General features: G+C 35.0%; 1 protein-coding gene across 1 annotated transcript; it reads left to right on the forward strand.

The window, feature by feature from the left end:
- Window positions 1-4,119: 4,119 nt before the first annotated feature.
- On the forward strand, window positions 4,120-19,787 carry LOC105058926 (coatomer subunit delta-1). Its single transcript, XM_010942009.4, is given in 13 exon segments — window positions 4,120-4,308; window positions 4,788-4,848; window positions 5,116-5,155; window positions 6,316-6,539; window positions 7,097-7,339; window positions 8,714-8,885; window positions 15,078-15,302; window positions 15,305-15,378; window positions 16,690-16,876; window positions 16,958-17,111; window positions 18,400-18,462; window positions 18,576-18,672; window positions 19,516-19,787. Coding segments are annotated over 12 exon segments (1,572 nt in total). The 5' UTR covers window positions 4,120-4,308; window positions 4,788-4,845; the 3' UTR covers window positions 19,606-19,787.
- The last annotated feature ends 1,697 nt before the right edge of the window (window positions 19,788-21,484 follow it).

Raw genomic sequence — 21,484 nt, forward strand, 5'->3', positions numbered from 1 at the left:
GGTTGGTTAGATTAGAAGAGGAAGAAACAGCCGCTGCGGCCGCCGCCTTAACCCATTCATGATTAGGTTAAAAGTAGAGCTGAGCATGAGTCAAATTCGATCAAATTAAAAGAAATTTTATCCAATCAAATTTAATTAAATTAAAAAAAATTCAACCAGCGACCAATTATTCATCATATATAAACTGTTCGAAATCAAAATGGATGGTTTGCAGCGATTTCGGATGGATTGTGGCGGTTTGAATTTCAATATTGGTCTAATATTGATTTTAAATCCAATATTGATTCATTTAAATTTTTTTTTTATCAATTTAATACAAAAAAAGACTCAAACTTTTAGAATGAAGCCTAAACGGAGTATTGAAGTCTAAACGATGCCATTTAAAATAAAAGTGAATTTGTGAAATACTACATCGGTTGGATTCGATTTCATACGGATTAAAAATATAAGAACCGAATACGATCGTAAATAATCAATTTTTTTATAAATTTCAACTTGATTCGATTCGTTTTATGTCTTTCAACCTACCAAAATTGATGTTTATTAGATCGGATTGGATGGATTTCTTCGGATTTTAGTTATTTGCTCAGCCCCAGTTAAAAGAGTCTATTTTCAAACCGTTTACGTGACGTGGATATCACAAGACTGAGGTCTAGATGTAGCAATTTCTAAACACATTATTTTCAGGGAAATATAATTTTGGCTTCACTTACGTGTTATATAGCTTAAGCAATGAAAGCAGAATGTGGCCAAGATGAGGGTATCTATGGATCATCAATCGAAATAAGAGAGAAAAATGTGGGCAGGGGGTTTTGGGATGGGGAGCAGGAAGTGTGATAAATCTTAAAGATATTATATGCTTCCTTTTCTTCACTATATTTTGTTTTGCTATCTATTAATTGCACACCCTTCTCAATCATCCAAATTAACAAAATTTTGATTCCCAACTTGCACCTAACTTCGAGAAATTTGAACCAAGATAGCTCTCCACACGAAAGAGACTGACCTTTTCTGTTTGGCTTTTCCACGAATTGGTTATTAAAGGATTCATAGAGCATTACTAATGCCCTTTGATTGCCCATGATACCATGTATAGCAAACTGGCTGTCAAATTGGAGTTGCGACTAACAAACAGGATGCACCAGAGTCACCATTGGATTACAATAACTCATGCATACTTCTATTCAATATGGTAAGGTTCATAACCTTTATTTTTACACCATTCAACTATAAGCAATTTCAAATGCGAACTCTCTAGTATTGAAACCACGTACCTCCACCTTCACCCTCCTTTTGCCTCCAGCCAGCCTCTCTGCCTGCAGACTCTTAAACAGCCCTTTTTTTTAATAGATAATTGACTCCCAATTCCCTTTTTAACTCCATTCAAATAGAAAATTTCTGTCGATCAAAATTTTAACTTTCGATCTATTATTTTAAAAAAAAATTAACATCCGATCTATTTGTTGACCAAATTTTAATTTTTAAGCTCCGTTAATTTTTTATATAACTTTCAATCCACTTTTAATTGAACTTTAATTTTCACTCATAAGATAAAAATATCTTCAATTTAATATCATACTTTCTTTCCATTTCTCTACATATGATAAAATGGAGGGGGGTTGAAACGGAGAGAAACATATCCATATAAGAAAAGCAATAAATTAATTGAGAAAGCTAATTAACTATGTGCAATAGTAAATTAATTATATACAGTGACAAATTAACTATATATAGTAGTAAATTAACTATATACTATATTATTTTAACTATATGTAATAGTAAATTAACTGTGTATCATATTAATTTAACTGTATACAGTAGCCAGTTAACTGTGTTTCATATTTATTTAACTGTGTAGTGGTAAGTTAATTGACTGTATATCATATTAATTTAATTATATACAGTAATCAGTTAATTATGTACAATGACAAATTAATTGTGTACCATATTTATTTATCTATGTACAATGATAAATTAACTGTGTACTGTATTTATTTAATTGTATGCAATGGTTAGATAATTGTATACCATGTTAATTAGTCAATTAATTATATACAATAGTAAATTAACTATACATCATTACCATCGTCGCCGATGGCGCCCTCCTCGGCCTTGCCTTCAAAGCCCTCTTTGGCTTTGCCTTCGACCATCTTGCTGACCCGCCTCTTATCTAATCGATGACCATTATATACATTAGTAAATTAACTGTATACCATATTTAGTTAACTGTGTATCATCTAATTTAATTATGCACAGTGGTAAATTAATTATGTATCATATTTATTTAATTATGTACCATAGTTAGTTAACTGTATATTATGTTAATTTAACTGTGTACAATATTTATTTAATTGTGTGAAGTATTAATTTAACTGTATATCATGTTAATTTAACTATATATCATATTTAGTTAATTGTGTACCATATTAATTTAACTGTGTATATTATTCATTTAACTGTATGCAGTGTTCATTTAACTGTGTAACATATTTATTTAACTGTATACCATATTTAGTTAATTATGTACCATATTAATTTAACTGTGTACCATAGTTAGTTAACTGTGTACCATATTAATTTAACTGTGTACAGTATTCATTTAACTGTATGCAATATTCATTTAACTGTGTATCATGTTAATTTAATAGTGTACAGTGTTTATTTAACTATGTACAACGGTAAATTAATTAATTGTATACCATAGTTAGTTAATTATGTACCATATTAATTTAACTGTGTACAGTGTCCATTTAACTGTATACAGAATTTATTTAACTGTATATCATGTTAATTTAATTATATACTATATTTAGTTAATTATATATTATATTAATTTAATTATATATCAAATTGATAATTTTTTATGCTTGAGTTTTTCAAATATGCCAGCATTATTCTCAATGCAGCCATATTTTGAGTGTATGTCCACCCGAGCCGAACCAAGGATCTAATCCACTTCCATATCCATCTTATTCATGTAAGCATGGATCCACCTTAACCGAGAGCACCAAACTGTGCAATCGCTGGAAGAATGCTCACAAGCGCAAGGGCATTTGATCTACATGAACTAGTTTGAGTAACGCCTTTGATCTACATGAACAAAGGGCATTTGTGTAGTTCACGAATCACAAGGAATTGAACTACTTGTGCAGCAGCGCAAGCAAATTACCAAATGTCCGAGTCCATGGACACCGCAACTCCTCGTAAGCTTGCAACTATTTCATGTCCGGACCATTTTGAAGCTTTTGGGTGTCGAGGATATCCAACTAGCCCTTATCATCATAGCTCATGTCCAACTAGCCCAAACGGAATGAACTCGTTCATGGATCCAATTCCAAACTTGGGTAATTTTAATGGAGAAAAAATACATCAGTCCATCAGATTGGGTTATATAACGTTATGAATAAGAAAATAGATATTTAATATAGTTCAATTTTTTTTCAATTTTTTTTAATTAAAATATTTTTTATCATTGAATAATATGATATTTTGGATAATATTATGACGTACTATTATTTTTTCATAAGATGCAATATGAAATTATATTATTATTAATATTTTATTATTTTTTATAATATTTTGATAATTATTTATAAAATATAATAGAATGTTATATCATTATTTATTATGACATTCTGCAAAAAGATGTCATACTATTATTATAACGTCATGTTATTTTTTATTATATCTGGGGATGCAAAATGATGTTATAAAATTTTATTTTTTTATTTTTTATGACTATTAATTATTACGATGTTATGTTATAATGTATAATATCTTGATCAAATATTAATAAAATAAAAAGAGAAAAATATTATTTTAAGAAAAAATAAATTATATTAAATGTCTGTCCTTTATCAACGGTGCTGATCCATCCAATGAAGTGGTATAACTTTTCTCGATCTAGCCCGTGGATAAAGAATTTCTCTTCCAAACCCAAGCATAATGGGCCGCAAGCTCCTTTCGGGGCTAGATCTAACGCAATCGACACGCGTCAAGCACCAGACGCAACCATCCGATCGAGATCAGACGTACATGCGCCGGCTGCGCCCGATTCTTGACCCACACTCGATCGTACGGTTACCTGCCGCAAACAAGTTACATCAAGAGTCGTGAACCGTCCAAGAGCACCGAGAAAGGCCCACTCCGTTCTCCCTTCAACTCACACCCTCCAGTTCGAAGAATCCCAGATCCCGTTCTCGATCTCCTCCGGCGACGTTCCTCCCTCCCGGAGCCGTCTCCTTCGCGATTCCCCGCCCTCCACCCCTCTCTCGGTTCTTTCTGAGATCTCTAGATCCAAGATCTCAGGCAAGATTTCTTCTCTCCTCTTTCTCGATCTTTAATATCTCGGTTGTCTTTGTGTTGATCTTTAGTTTTGAGCATTAGATCCATAGAGTTCTCTTGGCTTTCGTTTTCAAGGATGTCGTAGTGGATTTTATTACAGTCGGATCTGGAATCACACCGAATCGCATCGCTGGATCGATTACCCTAAATTTCAGCTTCATATAGGGTAAAGCAATAATAGATCTGAATTCTTGGCTTTCTCTCAGATCTGTAAGCATTGTTTCTAGAACTGTTTAGAATGAGAAAATTGAACCTCTATCAGCTCTGATAGGAGTGTAAATTCTCTCTTTTCTATAGAATTTGGTGGAAGTTTTGTTCTGATTTTTGTCTTTCTTTTGTCTGACTGAGATGTGTTGAAACTTTTCAGTATGACTTGCTTGAATTTTATCGCTGATCCAGAAGATTTCATGCATTTTGACGGTACGTTATTGCCTTGTTTCTAGGTGCTTAATTCGCTGAGACCTACAATTGCTTATCGTTCGTGGTGTTCATTCATCCAAAATGGTATGCATTATCCTTCTCATTTCTCACTTTCTTCCATTGTTGGTGTGCTGAATGGCTAAAACTATACTATTAGTGTTGTGTTTATTATTTTCATTTGAGGTTGTGATTACAAACGGCATTGTTGATTGAAGTTGGCTCATTGAGTTGTCCTTTTAAGACTAAGCCTTCTTCAACCTTCACAAATTTGCCCTCTCCCTAAAATTTATGTGCTAAAATAATTGACCAATAGTTTTTGTGCTGAGAACATTTTTTTCCTTTGGTGAACAGGTGGTTCTTGCAGCATCTATCGTAACTAAGTCTGGAAAAGGTGAGTTTGATGTTGCCCTGAATTTGTGGTTTAAAGTTATTTGGTATCTCCCATTATTTTACTCGAACCTATTTCACTCTCATAACTAGTGCAGGATGTCAGCTCAGTAGAACTCGATTATTAAATTAAAAAAGATAGTTAATAAGGTCGGTGCATTTGTCTTCACAATAACAAATTGAATGAATTAAGGGATAGGATTAAGAGATATTATAAGAAAGTGTGTGGAAGGTAAACTGGTAGATGCTAAAAGGAAGAAAAGAAAAAGAATTCTTGGGAGCCATGAATTTATGGGCATATTTAATGGTTACTTCCATTTCTGGATGTCTTTGTTTTTTTTTCATCATCTTTCTACCAGATAAATGCTAAAGAAATTAGAAACAAAAATGTTTACCTGATATTATATTTAATATTTGTCAATGATGATAGACTTGAACAACCTTTGTAGAATTTTTGGCTATGAAAAGTATTAGATCAGGTTGATTTACTTATTCTTAGTATTTCTACTATACTTTTGTGGCTATTTTGAAGAACATTATCATTGAAATGGGTTTCATTATATGCTTTTTTTTTTTTGATAAGATCCACGATTTTAAATCTTAGTGGGACGATGGGAGAGCATCCTAACCATCCTGTTCCTATGAGAAAACAGGGACCAGAATGAGGTGGGACTTGGAAACCCATCCTCACAGGAGAGAAGAAGAAAGAGCAAAAAAAGGGGAAGAAGGAGAAGAAAAATGAAAGAGAAAGGATGAGAGAAGAAAAGAAAGAAAGGAGGAAAAGAAGGAAGAAAGGAAAGAAAGAAGAATAAAATGAAAATAAAGAAAGGGAAAAGAAAAAGAAAGGAAGGAAAGAAGGAAGAAGGGAAAGAAAGAGGAAAAGGAATAAATAAAGAAAAAAAAAAAGAAGGGGAGAGAGTAGAGGGTACCTACTCGAATGCTTGACCAAGAAGGCTGCTGGGATTGGGCGGGATGGCGGGGCATCTCTTTCCATCGTGAAACTGGGATGCGTCTGTCCTATGAGATTTAAAACATTGATTGGATCTACTCCCACTTTTGATATTATACATGATTAGCTTCTCTTGCTATTATTTTATCCTAAATCACATTTGTTTAGTACGAACCCATCATGTGACTTTTATTTCTTTTAATACTTCATCGCAGCACTTGTTTCAAGGCAATTTGTGGATATGTCTCGAATAAGAATAGAAGGACTCCTTGCAGCATTTCCTAAGTTGGTGGGAACAGGAAAACAACATACCTATGTTGAAACTGAGAATGTGCGCTATGTTTACCAACCAATAGAAGCTCTTTATCTGCTACTTGTGACAAACAAACAAAGTAACATTCTTGAAGACCTGGAGACTCTGAGACTACTATCCAAGCTTGTATCCTTAAGATATTGGATCATCATACAATAGCACAATCATTTATTGGTAGCAGTTCATATCATGCTATCTTATGCTTGATGCCTTAGGGGTTACTTTGGAACCATTCCAATTTCCTAATTGCAGATTATCTTTCATAATTTCTTGATCCTTTCATGTGCATGCAAACTGGTTTTTGAATGTTAATCTGCATTCTTTATCAATGTTGGTGACAATACTTGCCTGTGAACTTTATGTTGGAAGACTGTTGGTGGCAGACATTACTTGGTTTTCTAGATTCATGCATTACTCATGCACAGAAGTCGAATTTTATTGTAACAGGGTATTATTTTCTGAAATTACTTAAAATTGAATAACCCTATAATTGGTGCATGCATTATGTCTAATGTTGCCTAAATGTCTGATAGGCTAATGGTTGTTGATTATGGTCATGATTTTTACCTTTTCTGTCTGTGCATCTGGTCTAAGTTCACCATGGTTTGTTGAAACCTTCTGCATATCTCATACGTGTTTATTGTTATAAATTTAAAATGTTGATTACCTTAAGCAGTTATAAGGTACCTGAATATTCGCCTTCCTTGGATGAGGAGGGTATTTGCAAGATGGCTTTTGAGCTGATATTTGCTTTTGATGAAGCCATCTCTCTGGGGCATAAGGAAAATGTGACAGTAGCACAGGTTAAACAATACTGTGAGATGGAGAGTCATGAAGAGAGATTACATAAGCTGGTCATGCAGAGCAAAATTAACGAAACGAAGGATGTTATGAAGCGAAGAGCAAGTGAGATTGACAAAAGCAAGGTATAAATATTTGCTTCTTTTCTCAATCTTAATTAGCAAAAAAAACTTCAGTTTGTGAGATAAAATTATGGGCAAAAGATAACAGCTACTAGCTCCAGATTTGTAATGGTGGAATTCTGCTTTGAAGTCATATATAAGAGAATGTTTTAATTGCTCAACCTGTATTTAATTGTACAGTATTCCTGATAAGTATCAACTGAATGAGATGATAACAAATGCACAAGGATGTCCTTGATTCCTTTATATACCTAAATTGCTTATTCAGCTATAGAACTGTTGTAGTGGATTTTCTTGGTTTGATTTTTTTGGGTTTCTATCATGATCTCCATAATTTTTATTTTGGATTATAGAGATGATTGCCTGCATAAATTGTAATTGGCATTCTATATATCTAAAATTCAATTCTTGTGTCACCTCTTTGATTATCCTCATTCCTCATAGTTGTTCATAAGTCACAACTATGATTTGAATTATTTCTTTACTTGGAAAATTTATTCACCAGGATGAGCTCTGAGTTATGTTCTGACACTTGACTTTGATAATTTTCGAATTACTATAGACTTTTATAATGTCACTCTTGGTCAGAGCTCCAATAAGGATAGCATCAGATTCATCTACATAGATATTAACCAGCAAAGGAGCAGTTTATGTTCTATGTAATTAATCCTTGCATCACCTCTATGATTATCCTTATAGTTGTTCATAAGTCAGAATGATGATTTTTTGTGTTATTTCTTTTGTTGGTAAATTTATGAGTGCAGTTGGTGAGGATGAGCTTTAAGATATATGTTTGAACACACGTTAAATAGATAATTGTCAAATTACTGTGGAGACTTTTATTAACTCAGAACTCCAATGAGGACCGTCAGATTCATCTATGTAGCTGTTAGCCAGCAAAGGAACAATTTATCTTCCTTTGATTGGCAGAATCATAAATGGCATAATGCATACTAGAAACTTACATTGAAGATTGCACCTTCTACTATCTCCTAGAGAACAGCTTCCAAATCTAATATAGAGAGCCAAAGGTTGTACATTCACATCTTACTGAGGGCAGCTTCCAAATCTAGTTTAGCTACAGGTTATTTCTAGTAAGCCACCATGCTGCAAGTTTTCCATATGTGTTTTTTACTCGACTTTTCATTAAACTAATACGATCAAGGGTATGATAGAAAAGAATGCAGAAAAAATTGATATACATTCAGAAAAAACTGATATACATTTACTTTTTTGTGTATGATGCTGTTTGTCGATGTGTAACTGCAACTTGGACAGTTTTCATGAATGCCTCTCACTTCTATATTTTGTCAGCGACATTTACTTAATTTTACATTTTAAATATTTTTATATTTTCTTGTGTACATTAATTTGTAGATTGAAAAGAACAGAGGTGACAGAGGAGGATTTATGTCATCCATGTCTGGTCCACGGAAACTTGACAGCGGCTTTAGTGATATGAGTATCTCCAGTAGTGGAACCGGTTTTGGAAGTGGTTCTGGATTTGGATTGAGCACTGATGTGGATTCCTTCTCTAGCAAGCCCAAAGGTTTACATTATTGCCCCAAGTCTCATATGAATATTGTTAGCATGATTTACAATAACGTACAATATTCAATCTTTTAATTCAAAGGTGGCTAATTCTGACTATTTTAATTCTAACTTTTAAGAGATCATTGATTTTTTTCTTCTAAAATATTACCTTGATTTAGAGATGTATTTTTGTCGTGACTGGAAGTACATGGATCTTTTTCCTTTTTGTATATTTCTTAGTTTTCTATTTGTTGATTGTCTTGGCTTTTGATAATTGTTGTTAAGAGTATTTCAAGATATAAATCTTTCCTCCAGGAGTTTAAAGCATTCAACATTGATGAGTAACCTGAATTTATGCTAGAAATGTCAGACCCCAAGATAACTTTGTTGCAAAATGGTCTATTTCCAGAAATTGAGAAAAAGATCATGGGTCACAATATCAATGTTCGCTGTACCGGTACCGGTCGGCGTGTCGGTGTCGGATCGGTATGATACCGGTACCATACCGTACCGACACACGGTACGCCCCGGCATATCGGTTCGATACCAGTACACAATTTTTTTCGATTTTCATTTTTTTTTTATTTTTAAAGTTAATAATTGATAAATACAACCTCAATATGGCATTATATTGCATATTATTGACATATTTGGGTTCAATTTGGAGTTAGGTTGCGGTACAAAGATTCTGGATCCAAAATTTCAAACATATATTTATTTACATTATATTTCAATTATGTCATCTTAAAATTAAAGAAAAAATATATAAAATACGCATTAAAATGTATCTAAATATTTAAGTACAAAGTCAAATAACTGATATACGAACCTTAAGATGTACTCTGTATTTAATTTCTTGTCGAGTGTCTGTGACGCTCGTAGATATCTGGATCATCAACATAGTCTGAAGGGACATCAGTCCAACCCTCTAGTCAAGCTGCACCGTACTCTCGAATATTCATCATCCCATAAGGCATCCTTTCTGGATTGTAAGACATCTCAGACTTCTCGTTAAAATTCTGACTCTGAGAAGTATCCTCGAGATGATGGTACGGTTGTGGAGGAGTCCATCCAAATATGCCAGTAGCAAAATCTGATCCTGGAGCTGCTCCAGGCTGCATAGGGTAGTAACCACTAGAAGATGATGTCTCGGATGCACCATATGCATATGGATCATAAGGTGGCTGTGGATAATAGGATCCATAATGCGAGGATGATCCAAATACATCCATGGACCCTACTCCACGTGCAAGATCGTCCGCAGCTGCATCATGTGCTGGACGACCTCTAGGAGTCCGTCGTCTATATGAAATCGGCTCCCCACGATCTCTATCGATTCATCCACCATGATTCCTATCTTGTGTGACATGCGTAAACTGAGACTCATCGATGAATCGAATATCACCCTGTGGCTGTATCTCATAAATGGTGGTTTTCTGTCCTCTAGTTCTTTCCTGATCATCAGATCCATGGCTACTACTACCAGTATTATCATCACTCTCCCTGGTGTCCGTATCTGAACCAGATCGCTCCTGTACTCTCGAGAGTGGTGCACGTGCAACTGTCTTTTCCTTTCCCTCCTTGTGCCCCTCTGTGACTGAGTTTCCTGTGATTGGGAGGATGGATGCCTTCTTGCTGGCTACCGGGAGGAACGTCTATACATCTCTCGCTCGAATCTCTAGGAAGATGTATCGGATAGCGAGTCATATGATGAATGAGTCCCTTGTGTCCCCTCAGACTGTGGCTGATCAGCTGGAACTCTATGTGGAATATTTTTTTTTCTGCTCATTGCCTTGGATCCATCCTGATCTCCTTTGCCACCACACTGGCTGGTCGTGGAGGGGATCCTGGCTCATCAAGCTCTGGCTCCTGCTGCTGACCTGCAAGTCATCTGATGATCGAATCATCATCCTCATTGGCATAATCATCCAGCGTCGGATCAGTGTACTTCAACTAAACTTCCTCTTGAATATATTTTAGCCTCAACCTCAGATTGTAGTGAACATATACAAGATCGTCGAGGCATTTTTGTGTCAGACGATTTCTCTGTTTGCTGTGGATAAGGGCGAAAGTGGACCAATTACGCTCACAGCCACTAGCAGAGACCGTCTGAAAAAGAATACGGACAGCCATATGTCTCAAATTTTCTGCTGACGTTCCAAAATGAATCCACCATTCAGCTACAAAAGTAAAATTATATATCAAATTTGATGATAGTATTAAGCAAAATTACATATCAATCTACATTGCTTATTATTGATATGTAATTTATCTGGATTCATCTGCTTTTTGCTTACGACAGCTGATGGGACTCCAAAACTGTCTGATCCCTCTCTAAACTATTTCGTCTGAAATAAAATATATTTATTATTTATAAATATATCAGATCGAATTCAGTTGAATAATTACATCTGTTTTAAACTAGCATACCTTTTGCAGACACAACGACGTGATTTCTGGATCGGACACTATCTTATATATGATATTGCGAAGAGCAACAAGAAGCTCGCTATCCATATTTATCTCCGGAATAGTATACTGAAATCTCGGATTCAAGTAATAAGCTACAGATAAATTTCAAGACTGATTAAGCACAATTTTATTTTCATGCTTCGAAAAAATATTTTAAAACATTCTTGAATCCAAACTTATCAGCTAGATACAAATCTCTGCCCATCTGATAGTCCCAACGGTGCTCAATAATGTTAATGAATTCTTGAGCATGCTTGGGATCATTCTCACTGATCTGTTTCTTTGTCCTCTCCATCATGTAATATAAGAAGCCCATCTGGGGGTATCTCTCGCCGTCCACGGTGCGAAGCACCTCATATAAAGGCTTGATAGCCCTCACTATCTTCTCAGCCCACTGTCAAAATGACTGACTCGTCACCAAGTTCTCCACATGACTTCCATCAGTGCCGGCCTTCGTATATCTGCTCTCCTGTCATTCGGTACTGACAAACATCTGACGTAGGGCTGTTTTCTTCTGAAGAAGACTATCAAGTGCTATGTAGTTGGTAGCAAATCGTGTGATATCCGGTCGTAAGATCTCCCCCCAGTATATGTCCGCATCAATGAAAGAATCCGTGTGGTTGTAGATGAATCTAGTAATGGTCTGGGCAATCTCCACTACCTGCTGCACCCTGCGAATCTTTCCGATATCCATTAATATAAGATCAATGCAATGTGCAGCACATGGGGTCCAGTATATCTGCGGTCGCTGCTCCATCAGCAACTCTCCGGCAGCCTTATATTGTGGTTTGTTATCTGTGATGACCTGCACGACATGCTGCTCATCCACTGAATCAATCACCTCCATCAGATCAAGGATATATGTGGCATCGTGCATCTTATCTGAAGCATCGATTGATTTGTAAAAAAATATTTTTCCATCACAGTATGTCCAAAAATTAATGATGCTCCGCCTAATAGGATCTGTCCAATCATCACACATCACTGTCAAATCGTACGTAGGTCATTTATTTTTGTAAGAAGCAATCCATCTCTGCAGATCCTCCTTATTGCTGTCAAGAAGCTGACCATAGATGTCCTTAGGTCCTGGAGGATCTACACCGTGGCCGGCAGCCTCTATGGCTGAAATAGCAGATCGGTAGTAAAGATTGGCTGTTGCATTTGTTGGAATATGATTGAAATGAAACTATGATCCAATAGCTTGTCACATATCCTTCTTCTTATCTTTTTTCAGCATACTGTCAATTCTCTGCTGCTTTGAATCCTTGCTGGACAAAGCATGTGGATCCAAATCCTGAATGCTGGCTCCTGCTGGAATATCTCTGGAGGACCTCCTACTGCTAAAAGCTCCTAACAAAGAAGACATGCTGCGTCTGCTCCCTCTACCACCAGGCTCTCTGACTGAGGTAGTCCTCCTGAACTCGAATTCTCCCCTACCAGTCGTTGATCCAGATCCTGATTCGTAGCATGATAGTCCGAATCGGTCTCTGTACCGGGCCATCTCCTCCTGCTGGTACTGATCCGCCAAGCTCGTATGAATGGCAGTCTCAATCTGTGACTCATCATCTGGAGCAGAAGCCTCTTCTGACTCTCTAGAGTGATAAGGTGGCTCTGCAGCTCGACGGTCTGCTTCGATCTTTTTCTGCTTTGTCCTTTCCTTCGCTGCTTTCGAATCAGCAAAGTGCTTTTTTATCAATTGTCGGACCTCTTGCGGACATTTTCGATACATCGACACATTAGGATAACCACCAGCTAGATGCTGCTTCAACCTAATCACTCCTCCCTTGAACTTTGTGTTGCACCATTTGCATCTCCAATGATGCTGAGCCGAGAGCATCTCGCCATGATCCCAACCGATGTTACGCTCTTGATCTTTCTTCTTCCTCATTTCTGCATATATAACAAAATATTAATTATTTTGAATTATCTGTAATATAATACTAATTACATATATTTTTTATTTGATAATATTTTTTACTATTTAAATATTTATAAAAAAAATTTCAAAAAAATCTCAAGTTAGATTCAAATATTTCAATTATTTTGAATCATTCTAAACATTATTCTCAATTTCAAAACTAACACTGGTTTTTTATTTTTTTAATAATTTTTATATAAATAAATATATACTATAAAATAGCTGATTAATTAAAGTGAACGAACGTCATGCTCTAAATTTTTTTCTTATAAATATATGCAAGTATAACAAACAACGATAGTTTAACGATAATTAAAATAATTATATATAATTTTAAAATAATTTGAATAATTATTTTAAAATTTATAAATTCAAAATAAATATGTTATATGCTTCAAATAATATTTTTAAATTAACTAAAATATAACACTATTTTTATATATTTTTTATTTTATAATTAAAATTTTAAATTTAAATAATTAAAAAAAATATTTTTTTAATTTCAAATATTTGAAAAAAAATTAGAAATTAGATTTAAGTAGTTTGAATCATTCTAAACATGATTCTCAAATTTTGATTTTTTTCGTAAAATTTAAATTTTTTTAAAATTTTTAATTAATAAATATTTAAAAATATTTAAAAAATATATAATTAACAAAAATTAATAATTTTGGTGTCATCGTGTAGATCTTTCAAAGATCTATCATATATAATTAAATCATCCCAAAATCACAAGATTTTGGCATGATTTTCTCTTATTTTCATTCTTTCTCATTCTTATCCTATTTTTAACAAAAATTAAAAAAAAAATATTTACTAAGAAAATAACACATTATCTTACCTCCGGCCAAAGATCAGTCTCTCCTCGAACCACTCCTGCAATTTGACGGAATTTTTTTTTTTTTTAATTTTTCGGAGGTCTCAACGATTTCGTTGAGACCTTCGGACCCTCGGGATTTCTCTGAGACATCTCAGAGAACTCCAAAGCAGGTAAGGCTTTTTATGTATGTGATCTCCGACCCCCCTCCCCCCCTCGTCACTTTTGGCACATGAGGTGTCGGTACGATTCGGTTCACACCGAACCGGACCATACCGTCCGGTTTTGGATGGTATGGAAGCGAACCGGACCGAACCGCTTGGTTCGGTACCGGTTCGGGCTGTTTCTCGAAAAAAAGGTCCGAACCGGACCATTTGAGCACCGGTCCGGCTCGGTACGCCCCGTATCGGGCGGTTCGGCCCGGTACGGCGAACCCTGGGTCACATGCTTCCTTAGTGATTAAGCTTATTAGTGTTAATGTGTTCTATGCTTGAGTTAAGGCAGAATTATCTCACTATATGGGTTAAAGTTTCCATAATTTGAATACCGTCTTTTTCATATATGGCCTGTTATATGATATATTCAAATCATGCTGTGATGTATTCTGCAGATTAATTTGAACAAGTCAAAGGCTTGGTAAACTTATTGAAACCTGTATATTACTGCAAATAATTTCTGAAAAGTCTACTGCAGAACTTCACACAGCATATATTGAAGATTTTTTCTTTTATTGCTATTATAAAATTGCTGCCTCCCTATTAAGTGCAATAATATGCAACTACCATCCTTCTCTTTGTTAGTTGTTGTTAACATTGTTTCGATTTATAGCATGAATTCTATTGCCAGATGTGTAATGGTCTCTGTTATTCAAAGTAAAAATGTATGTTGACTGGGAAATATATCCAAATTGTTAACTGGTGATGTTAGTGTTTGTTTAATGTTTGACTGTTAGTTTCTTTTGGAGCCAATTCTTTTTCTGAAGACTCAATTGGGATCTCTAGGTCGTCCTTCTGCATCAGCTACTGCTCCTCCAAAAGGCCTTGGCATGAAGCTAGGCAAAATGCAACGTACAAATCAATTTTTAGAGTCATTAAAGGCTGAAGGAGAAGTCATTCTTGAGGATGTGCAACCAAGTGCCGTGCAGTCGAAGGCGCCTCTTCCACCGACTGATCCCATTACATTGACAATTGAAGAAAGGCTCAATGTAATGATTAAGAGGGATGGGGGGTTAGTAACTTTGACGTTCAAGGCACCTTGTCTCTCCAAATTCTTAACCAAGAAGATGGGTTTATTCAATTTCAGGTTGGTTCTCTCTCTCTCTCTCTCTCTCTCTCTCTCTCTCTCTGCACATTTGTTTGCATGCACGTGCAAGAGGACATTTTATGTTGTTATTTGTTGCCAACAGAAGTTCATTTTCCCAAACATTGTATTGTTGGCTTTTTGATTATGTATTGGATTTTATTGGACTATTAAAGATTTCATAAAAGACTTCTTGCTTACCATGAGATAACAAAAAACTAATTTTAATCAAAATTATGGGTAATTTAATTAATTGTAAAAATTGTGATTCACCAATTGTTTCTTTTTCTTAGTATCATGTTTTACTCCTATGCTTAAATGCTTGTCTTTTCTTATATGATTTCCCCTTTTTAAGGACTTTCTTGTATTTGTTCCTATCACCTTGAGTCACTACCATATGTATCTTACTTTTTCTTTCTTGCAAAATCCGTTTCCTTTTTCATAATCCAATAAAAGTTTCCAAATTGTAGAATTCTAACATTTCTGAGTTGTCTTGGGGGAACAAATAATCAGAAGAAGTGGTATTACACTTTAAGGGTTGTAAAGTAAGCGCTAATATAAGACATTTTGACTGGAAAATAACAATTCTCAAGATACATCAAAGGATGTTCTCCACAGACTAAGTAAAAAGAAGCATTTTGTCATTGATAGACATGAACTAGCCTAATCTTACATATATTGACTTCAGGATGTGAATTTGCCAGCCGATTCCCCCCAACATAGCATCTTCTTGGGATCATTTTATGATAACAAAGTACAAGTCTGAACCTATTTACTTGGTATCAGCTTTACAGTTTCCATATAGCCTTTAGTGTTAAAGTCAATGTTTTTTGGCATTGAAATGGGAAATCTATTTGGCTTTAGTTATGGTGAATATCAAATGTAGGCTGATATATGCTGGACAATTAAAAGATGTGTGAAAATCATTTAGAGCGTAGATTCGTCATCTCCATCTTGGTTCTCAAGTTGCAGTTCAAGGGAAGGTTGGCAAGAAAATCTAAACCTTATACAAGACCGGAGGAAACATCTCTTCACTCTTTTTTCGTTGATCAGTACACTCTCTATTGGCATTTAAAAGGTGAGATTAGGAGAGAGATTGAAGTTGCAAGAATATCAAAGAGGCAATTATTGTTGTGAATTTTTAGTTATGTTTTAATAAATGATTGGTTGTTTGCATGTTTATGCCTGCCAAATCTCATATCTGTGTCTGAAAACTCTGCTTAGTGAAGTAATCTTAGTTTGTCTTCGTTTGTCCTAAAACATCTTGATTGTAGAATTGTTAAGACCTCTTTTCTTCTAAAATCTTATTTACAGATTGAGAACCAGGACATACCAGGCCTTAGCTTCAAAACTCATCCGAACATCAACAAAGAGTTATTTAACAGCCAGCATATTATAGGTTTGAAAGATCCAAACAGGCCCTTCCCTACTGGTCAAAATGATGTTGGTCTTATGAAATGGAGAATTCAGGGCATGGATGAGGCCTCTTTGCCATTAACTGGTGAGTAAATATATTGAACTATCAATAATGATTTAAATTTGTTATTCTTGGATTTTTATTAATTTACTTTTTTATCTGCAGTCAACTGCTGGCCCTCAGTTTCTGGAAATGAAACTTTTGTTAACATTGAGTATGAAGCTTCAGAAATGTTTGACTTGCGAAATGTTGTGATATCCATACCTCTTCCTGCACTTCGGGAGCAACCAAATGTAAGGCAGATTGATGGAGAATGGAGGTAAGTGTTCTGAAATTTAGTTCCCTCTAATGATGAAAATTGACAGAATCAAAAGGGACTTCAACTTATCAGTAAACTAGATGGCAGTTTTATATGCATAGGTAACCTGACATCTTAATAAGTTTCTAGCATCTCATATACTTTATGGTTTCCTTCTCTCTCTAAACTAGGAGTTTTTGGGTGAACTTTTATCTGTTCTTCTGAATCGGCATCGATTTCTATGTTCATTTTTTCAGGACTGATCACCAGTCATTTGAATTTTATTCTATTTTTATTTTTATGTTTTGACAACCTAAATCTCATTCACTGGATGTGTTATCCCATGCTTATATTAGAAATTTATCCTCCTTTTAGTCTTGAGTTGCAACTGGCTTGGTTGTATAAGCTTCTAGTTAGCAGATAATCTCTGCTCCTTACCATTTGAAGTTTTATTCTTTTCCCCTTTTTTTTGGATTAGATAGCATTTTGAAGGTTAGTCTCACAATACCCTGATTCATTGGGTGATCTTAACTGAGCATGATGAAATTGTTTTTGGGTTTGTAGCTACCTTCATCCACATAGAATAGTTGTGACCACCTTGGTTCTTAGTTCGATTTAGATGCAATGGTGCATGACATTCAAAATTTTAGCCTGTGATCACTATTTGTAATGCAGATGGACTATTTGTGCAGCAAGGTCGATCTCTTATTGAGGTATCCAAGAAGTGGGACCTTTCAACCATCATTAGATAAGACAATAGGGCTTTCTGTTAAAAAAGGAACGATCCTTGTGGATACCATATTGGGGTCTCTAGGTACAAGTGCTGACAAAATAAAGGAATTTCATATACTCAATAAGAGACAAAATAAAGGGGTCTTTAGGCACAAGTCCTAGAACACTTTCAAAATGTTGATTTTGAGCCATCTCACACGAACAGTCATATCTATTAAATTATAACTAGGAGAATATATCTATAGTTCAATTGGTGCATGAAATTTGTCAAGCAAAACTTAATTAAGGAATAAAAGACATTTTCTGGATGAAATAAATGCCTAAAGAGCAAGGGTTATATGTGAAACTTAATGCACTTGTTACGGCAAGTAATAGGAGATAGAAGATTAAGCATGAAGCGCTAGTGAAAGTAGGGACGAAATAGGAGATGCTAAATTGCCATGCTAAATCTTCTTGTGGCTGCATACGAAAGTGGCAATACTGGCTTTATCGGCTCTCTACTTATAACTTCAAAATTTTTTACGGCTATATTTTTTTGTGAGTCAAACAGTTGATTCTTTTAATATCTTCAATTCAGGTATGACCCAAGGGCTTCCACATTGGAGTGGTCTATTGTTCTTATTGACCAATCCAATCGCAGGTATAGCAAGCTTGTGGTTTTCATTTAATGTGTTAATATGCTTTGATTCATTTAACTCAGTTACTCATGGATGCTAGATATTGACCAATTAGTTTGCTTTCCATTCTTGGCAGTGGATCAATGGAGTTTGTTGTGCCTCCAGCCGACCCATCAGTATTCTTCCCCATTAACATCAGATTTACTGCTGCAAACACATTTAGTGATGTGAAGGTTAGACACTTTACGTTTTCTAGGGCTTCTGTTGTTGTTTATATTGTTTTTAATGTGGATTCTTGGAAAATGTGTCCTGTTTCATCCTTGAGCATAAAATGTTTGTTTAGAGAAGGGTAAAGTTATCACCGAGTCCTGCTTCACCTCAAGAAACTTTATCACTTTTAGGGTTGATTTTAAGTTGTGAGCTACTTGTGTTCTCATACTTTGATGGATCATGTGTGGAGAGCTGGTTGTATGATTTTCTTTCCAATCTTTAGCGGATTATATCCAGATTCCGGATCACAAAAGTAAACCTGTATAGATGGAAGGAAGCTTGTTGGTTAATGTTGAAGACCTTCTAGGATTTTATCAGTGTAAGCTACTAAAAGGCAGGCATAACAGTGAATAGATTTTCAAATCTACTTTGTTTTTGTAAATAAATCAGGTTCTTTTGTTTTCACATGACACATAATGAGGCTGTTCACAAGTGGAGAAATGGCCTATGGGGGAGGAAAACCCAAAGTACATTTTGGGTTTCTTTATTATCAGGAATCTTTATTTGCTCGGTCTTTTGACTATCATTTATCAGCTATTTGTATGTCTATACTTATAAGAATATGGTCTAGCTGCTTCATGTATAGAAATCAGATTTAGAAGTGAAAGCTCCCAATGCTTATCACTTAATGATGATATATTTGACTGATGTGGCAGGCCTAAGACATAAGCACTCAGAAAACATTGGTCGTCCATAATATTTTTTTTGTACTTGTTGGCGTGTTGTATTTGCTTAACGCTGAGAAGATGAATTAAGTGTCAAACTGTTTGGTAGTTTTTAACCTGAGAGTTGCAAATTTGCTGCAGGTGGTCAGCGTCATGCCGCTTAGAAGCAATGCTCCACCAAAGTTTTCACAGAGGATTCAGATGATTACAGACACCTACCAAGTGGTTTGATTAATGATGGAAATGATTTGCGGCATTGAACTGGTCTTTCAAATTGACTTCATATGTAGGGACTTTGTTTTATCCCATTCAACTCGAACCTTTGCAGTGAAACAAGATTTTAAATTTGTGCGCTTAAAGTTTTTAACTGTTATATCAAAGAATAAAAGGATTTATGATGCTTTTTTGTTCAAGTCGGTGGCTGATTGTTGTGCATTCCGAAAGTACGTGAATGGTCAAAAAAAAAAAAAAACAAAAGCAAAAAACAAGAAACAAAAAACAAAAAAGGGTACTGCATGTTACCAGCCAATGGCAATAAACTTGCCTTACACAGACCATTATCAGATGATAATGGTGGCCTGCAGTCTAATTTGCTTCTAGCCAATGCTACGTGGCATCCTACCATGGAAGCCTTTGTTGCGTTCTTTGCCTGCCTGGTGGAATAAATTTGCATATAAGTCAGTCTTCAAAGGCATGCTCGAAGTGTTCCAGACGATGACGTATCGTCACGTGTTGGAATGTGTTTTTGTGAAATTTTGCAGCATGTTTATGAAAAATCTAAATGTCAGCCATTGTGATGGGGTCGATGTACATTTTTATCTTTCTTATCATATTTAACGTTCGAAAAATCAATATTTGAAGCCTGACCTCGGAAAAGGGATTTTTTTTTAGAGATAAAAATATAAAATTATAAGATTTTTTTTATAGAGGTAGATTAGGCTTTGTCCGGTTGGATTTTAGCTCCCATTCGATTTCTCATTGGGTTGGTGCGTATCTCAAAATTTTTTTTTTATAAACTAACGGAGGAGTTTGGAGGGCGTTAGCCATGAGATGCGATGGAATGTAAGGCCAAAATTTTTTTTTTATAAACTAACGGAGGAGTTTGGAGGGCGTTAGCCATGAGATGCGACGGAATGTAAGGCCAGCACATGCGACCGTCGTTAGTACTGTCAAAATGGGCTAGTCCGGTTCAGCACATAAGGATCTAAAATTTGATGGGCTGGGTCGGGCTAGATCCAGCCAAAAAATGGAATACAATATAGTTGGCCCAGCCCAGTCCTTTAAGGGCCGGGCCGGGCCAGCCCATGAGCCTTGAACCTCAATGACTGAAGAGTAAAGTGAAAAAAAAGAATGTTCAAAACTTGACTGCTCCTGATCTTTGATGCGTGAATTGCTTGTAGAATTTCAGTTAAATAGAGATTGTCCTGTTGTTCTATGAAAAAAAAATGAAAGTTGCATATTCAAGTGACAAGAAAGCTAATTGTCCGTGATTATTGATGACTCTCTGTCTTTTCTTCTTTTATTTCATAAAGTTTCTGAATACTGATATTTTTTAGCTCAATTCATTTTTCATGGCTTACTTGAAGTAAAGAACCAACTAACATAGTCTATGCATTGATAACACTATCAAGTAAGAATCAACATATATTGAGTATTTTATCTGCTTTCAATTCAAAGTAAAAATCAATAATCTGATAAAAAAAATCAATATATCCTCAATTGAAAGTTGAAATATCATCAATTCAAATATCTAAAATTCAAAAATTCAATCAAAATATTAATAAAGTAGAAATTAAAAATTTCAAACATCATTAATTTAATAATTCATCACATCAAACCATGTAAAATACTAAAATTCAATGTCCACAACAAATCATATTTCACTATCTTCATTGGCCTCTTCCTCAAGCTGCACAACATTTGAATCTACTTTTAACACACTTGTCTCAAGACTATCCTCTTCATCTAAAATTTATAATAATAAAAGAATTAGACAATCAATCTCATTGGAAACTAAAAATCAATCATTAATCAAGATATTAAAATAAATCCAAAGAACGTAAAAAAAATATTATTTGGAGCGAAGCCATGCAATTAATTTCACGTGCAA

The sequence above is a fragment of the Elaeis guineensis genome, chromosome 16 (assembly GCF_000442705.2).
Source record: "Elaeis guineensis isolate ETL-2024a chromosome 16, EG11, whole genome shotgun sequence".
In the NCBI taxonomy this organism is placed as follows: domain Eukaryota; kingdom Viridiplantae; phylum Streptophyta; class Magnoliopsida; order Arecales; family Arecaceae; genus Elaeis; species Elaeis guineensis.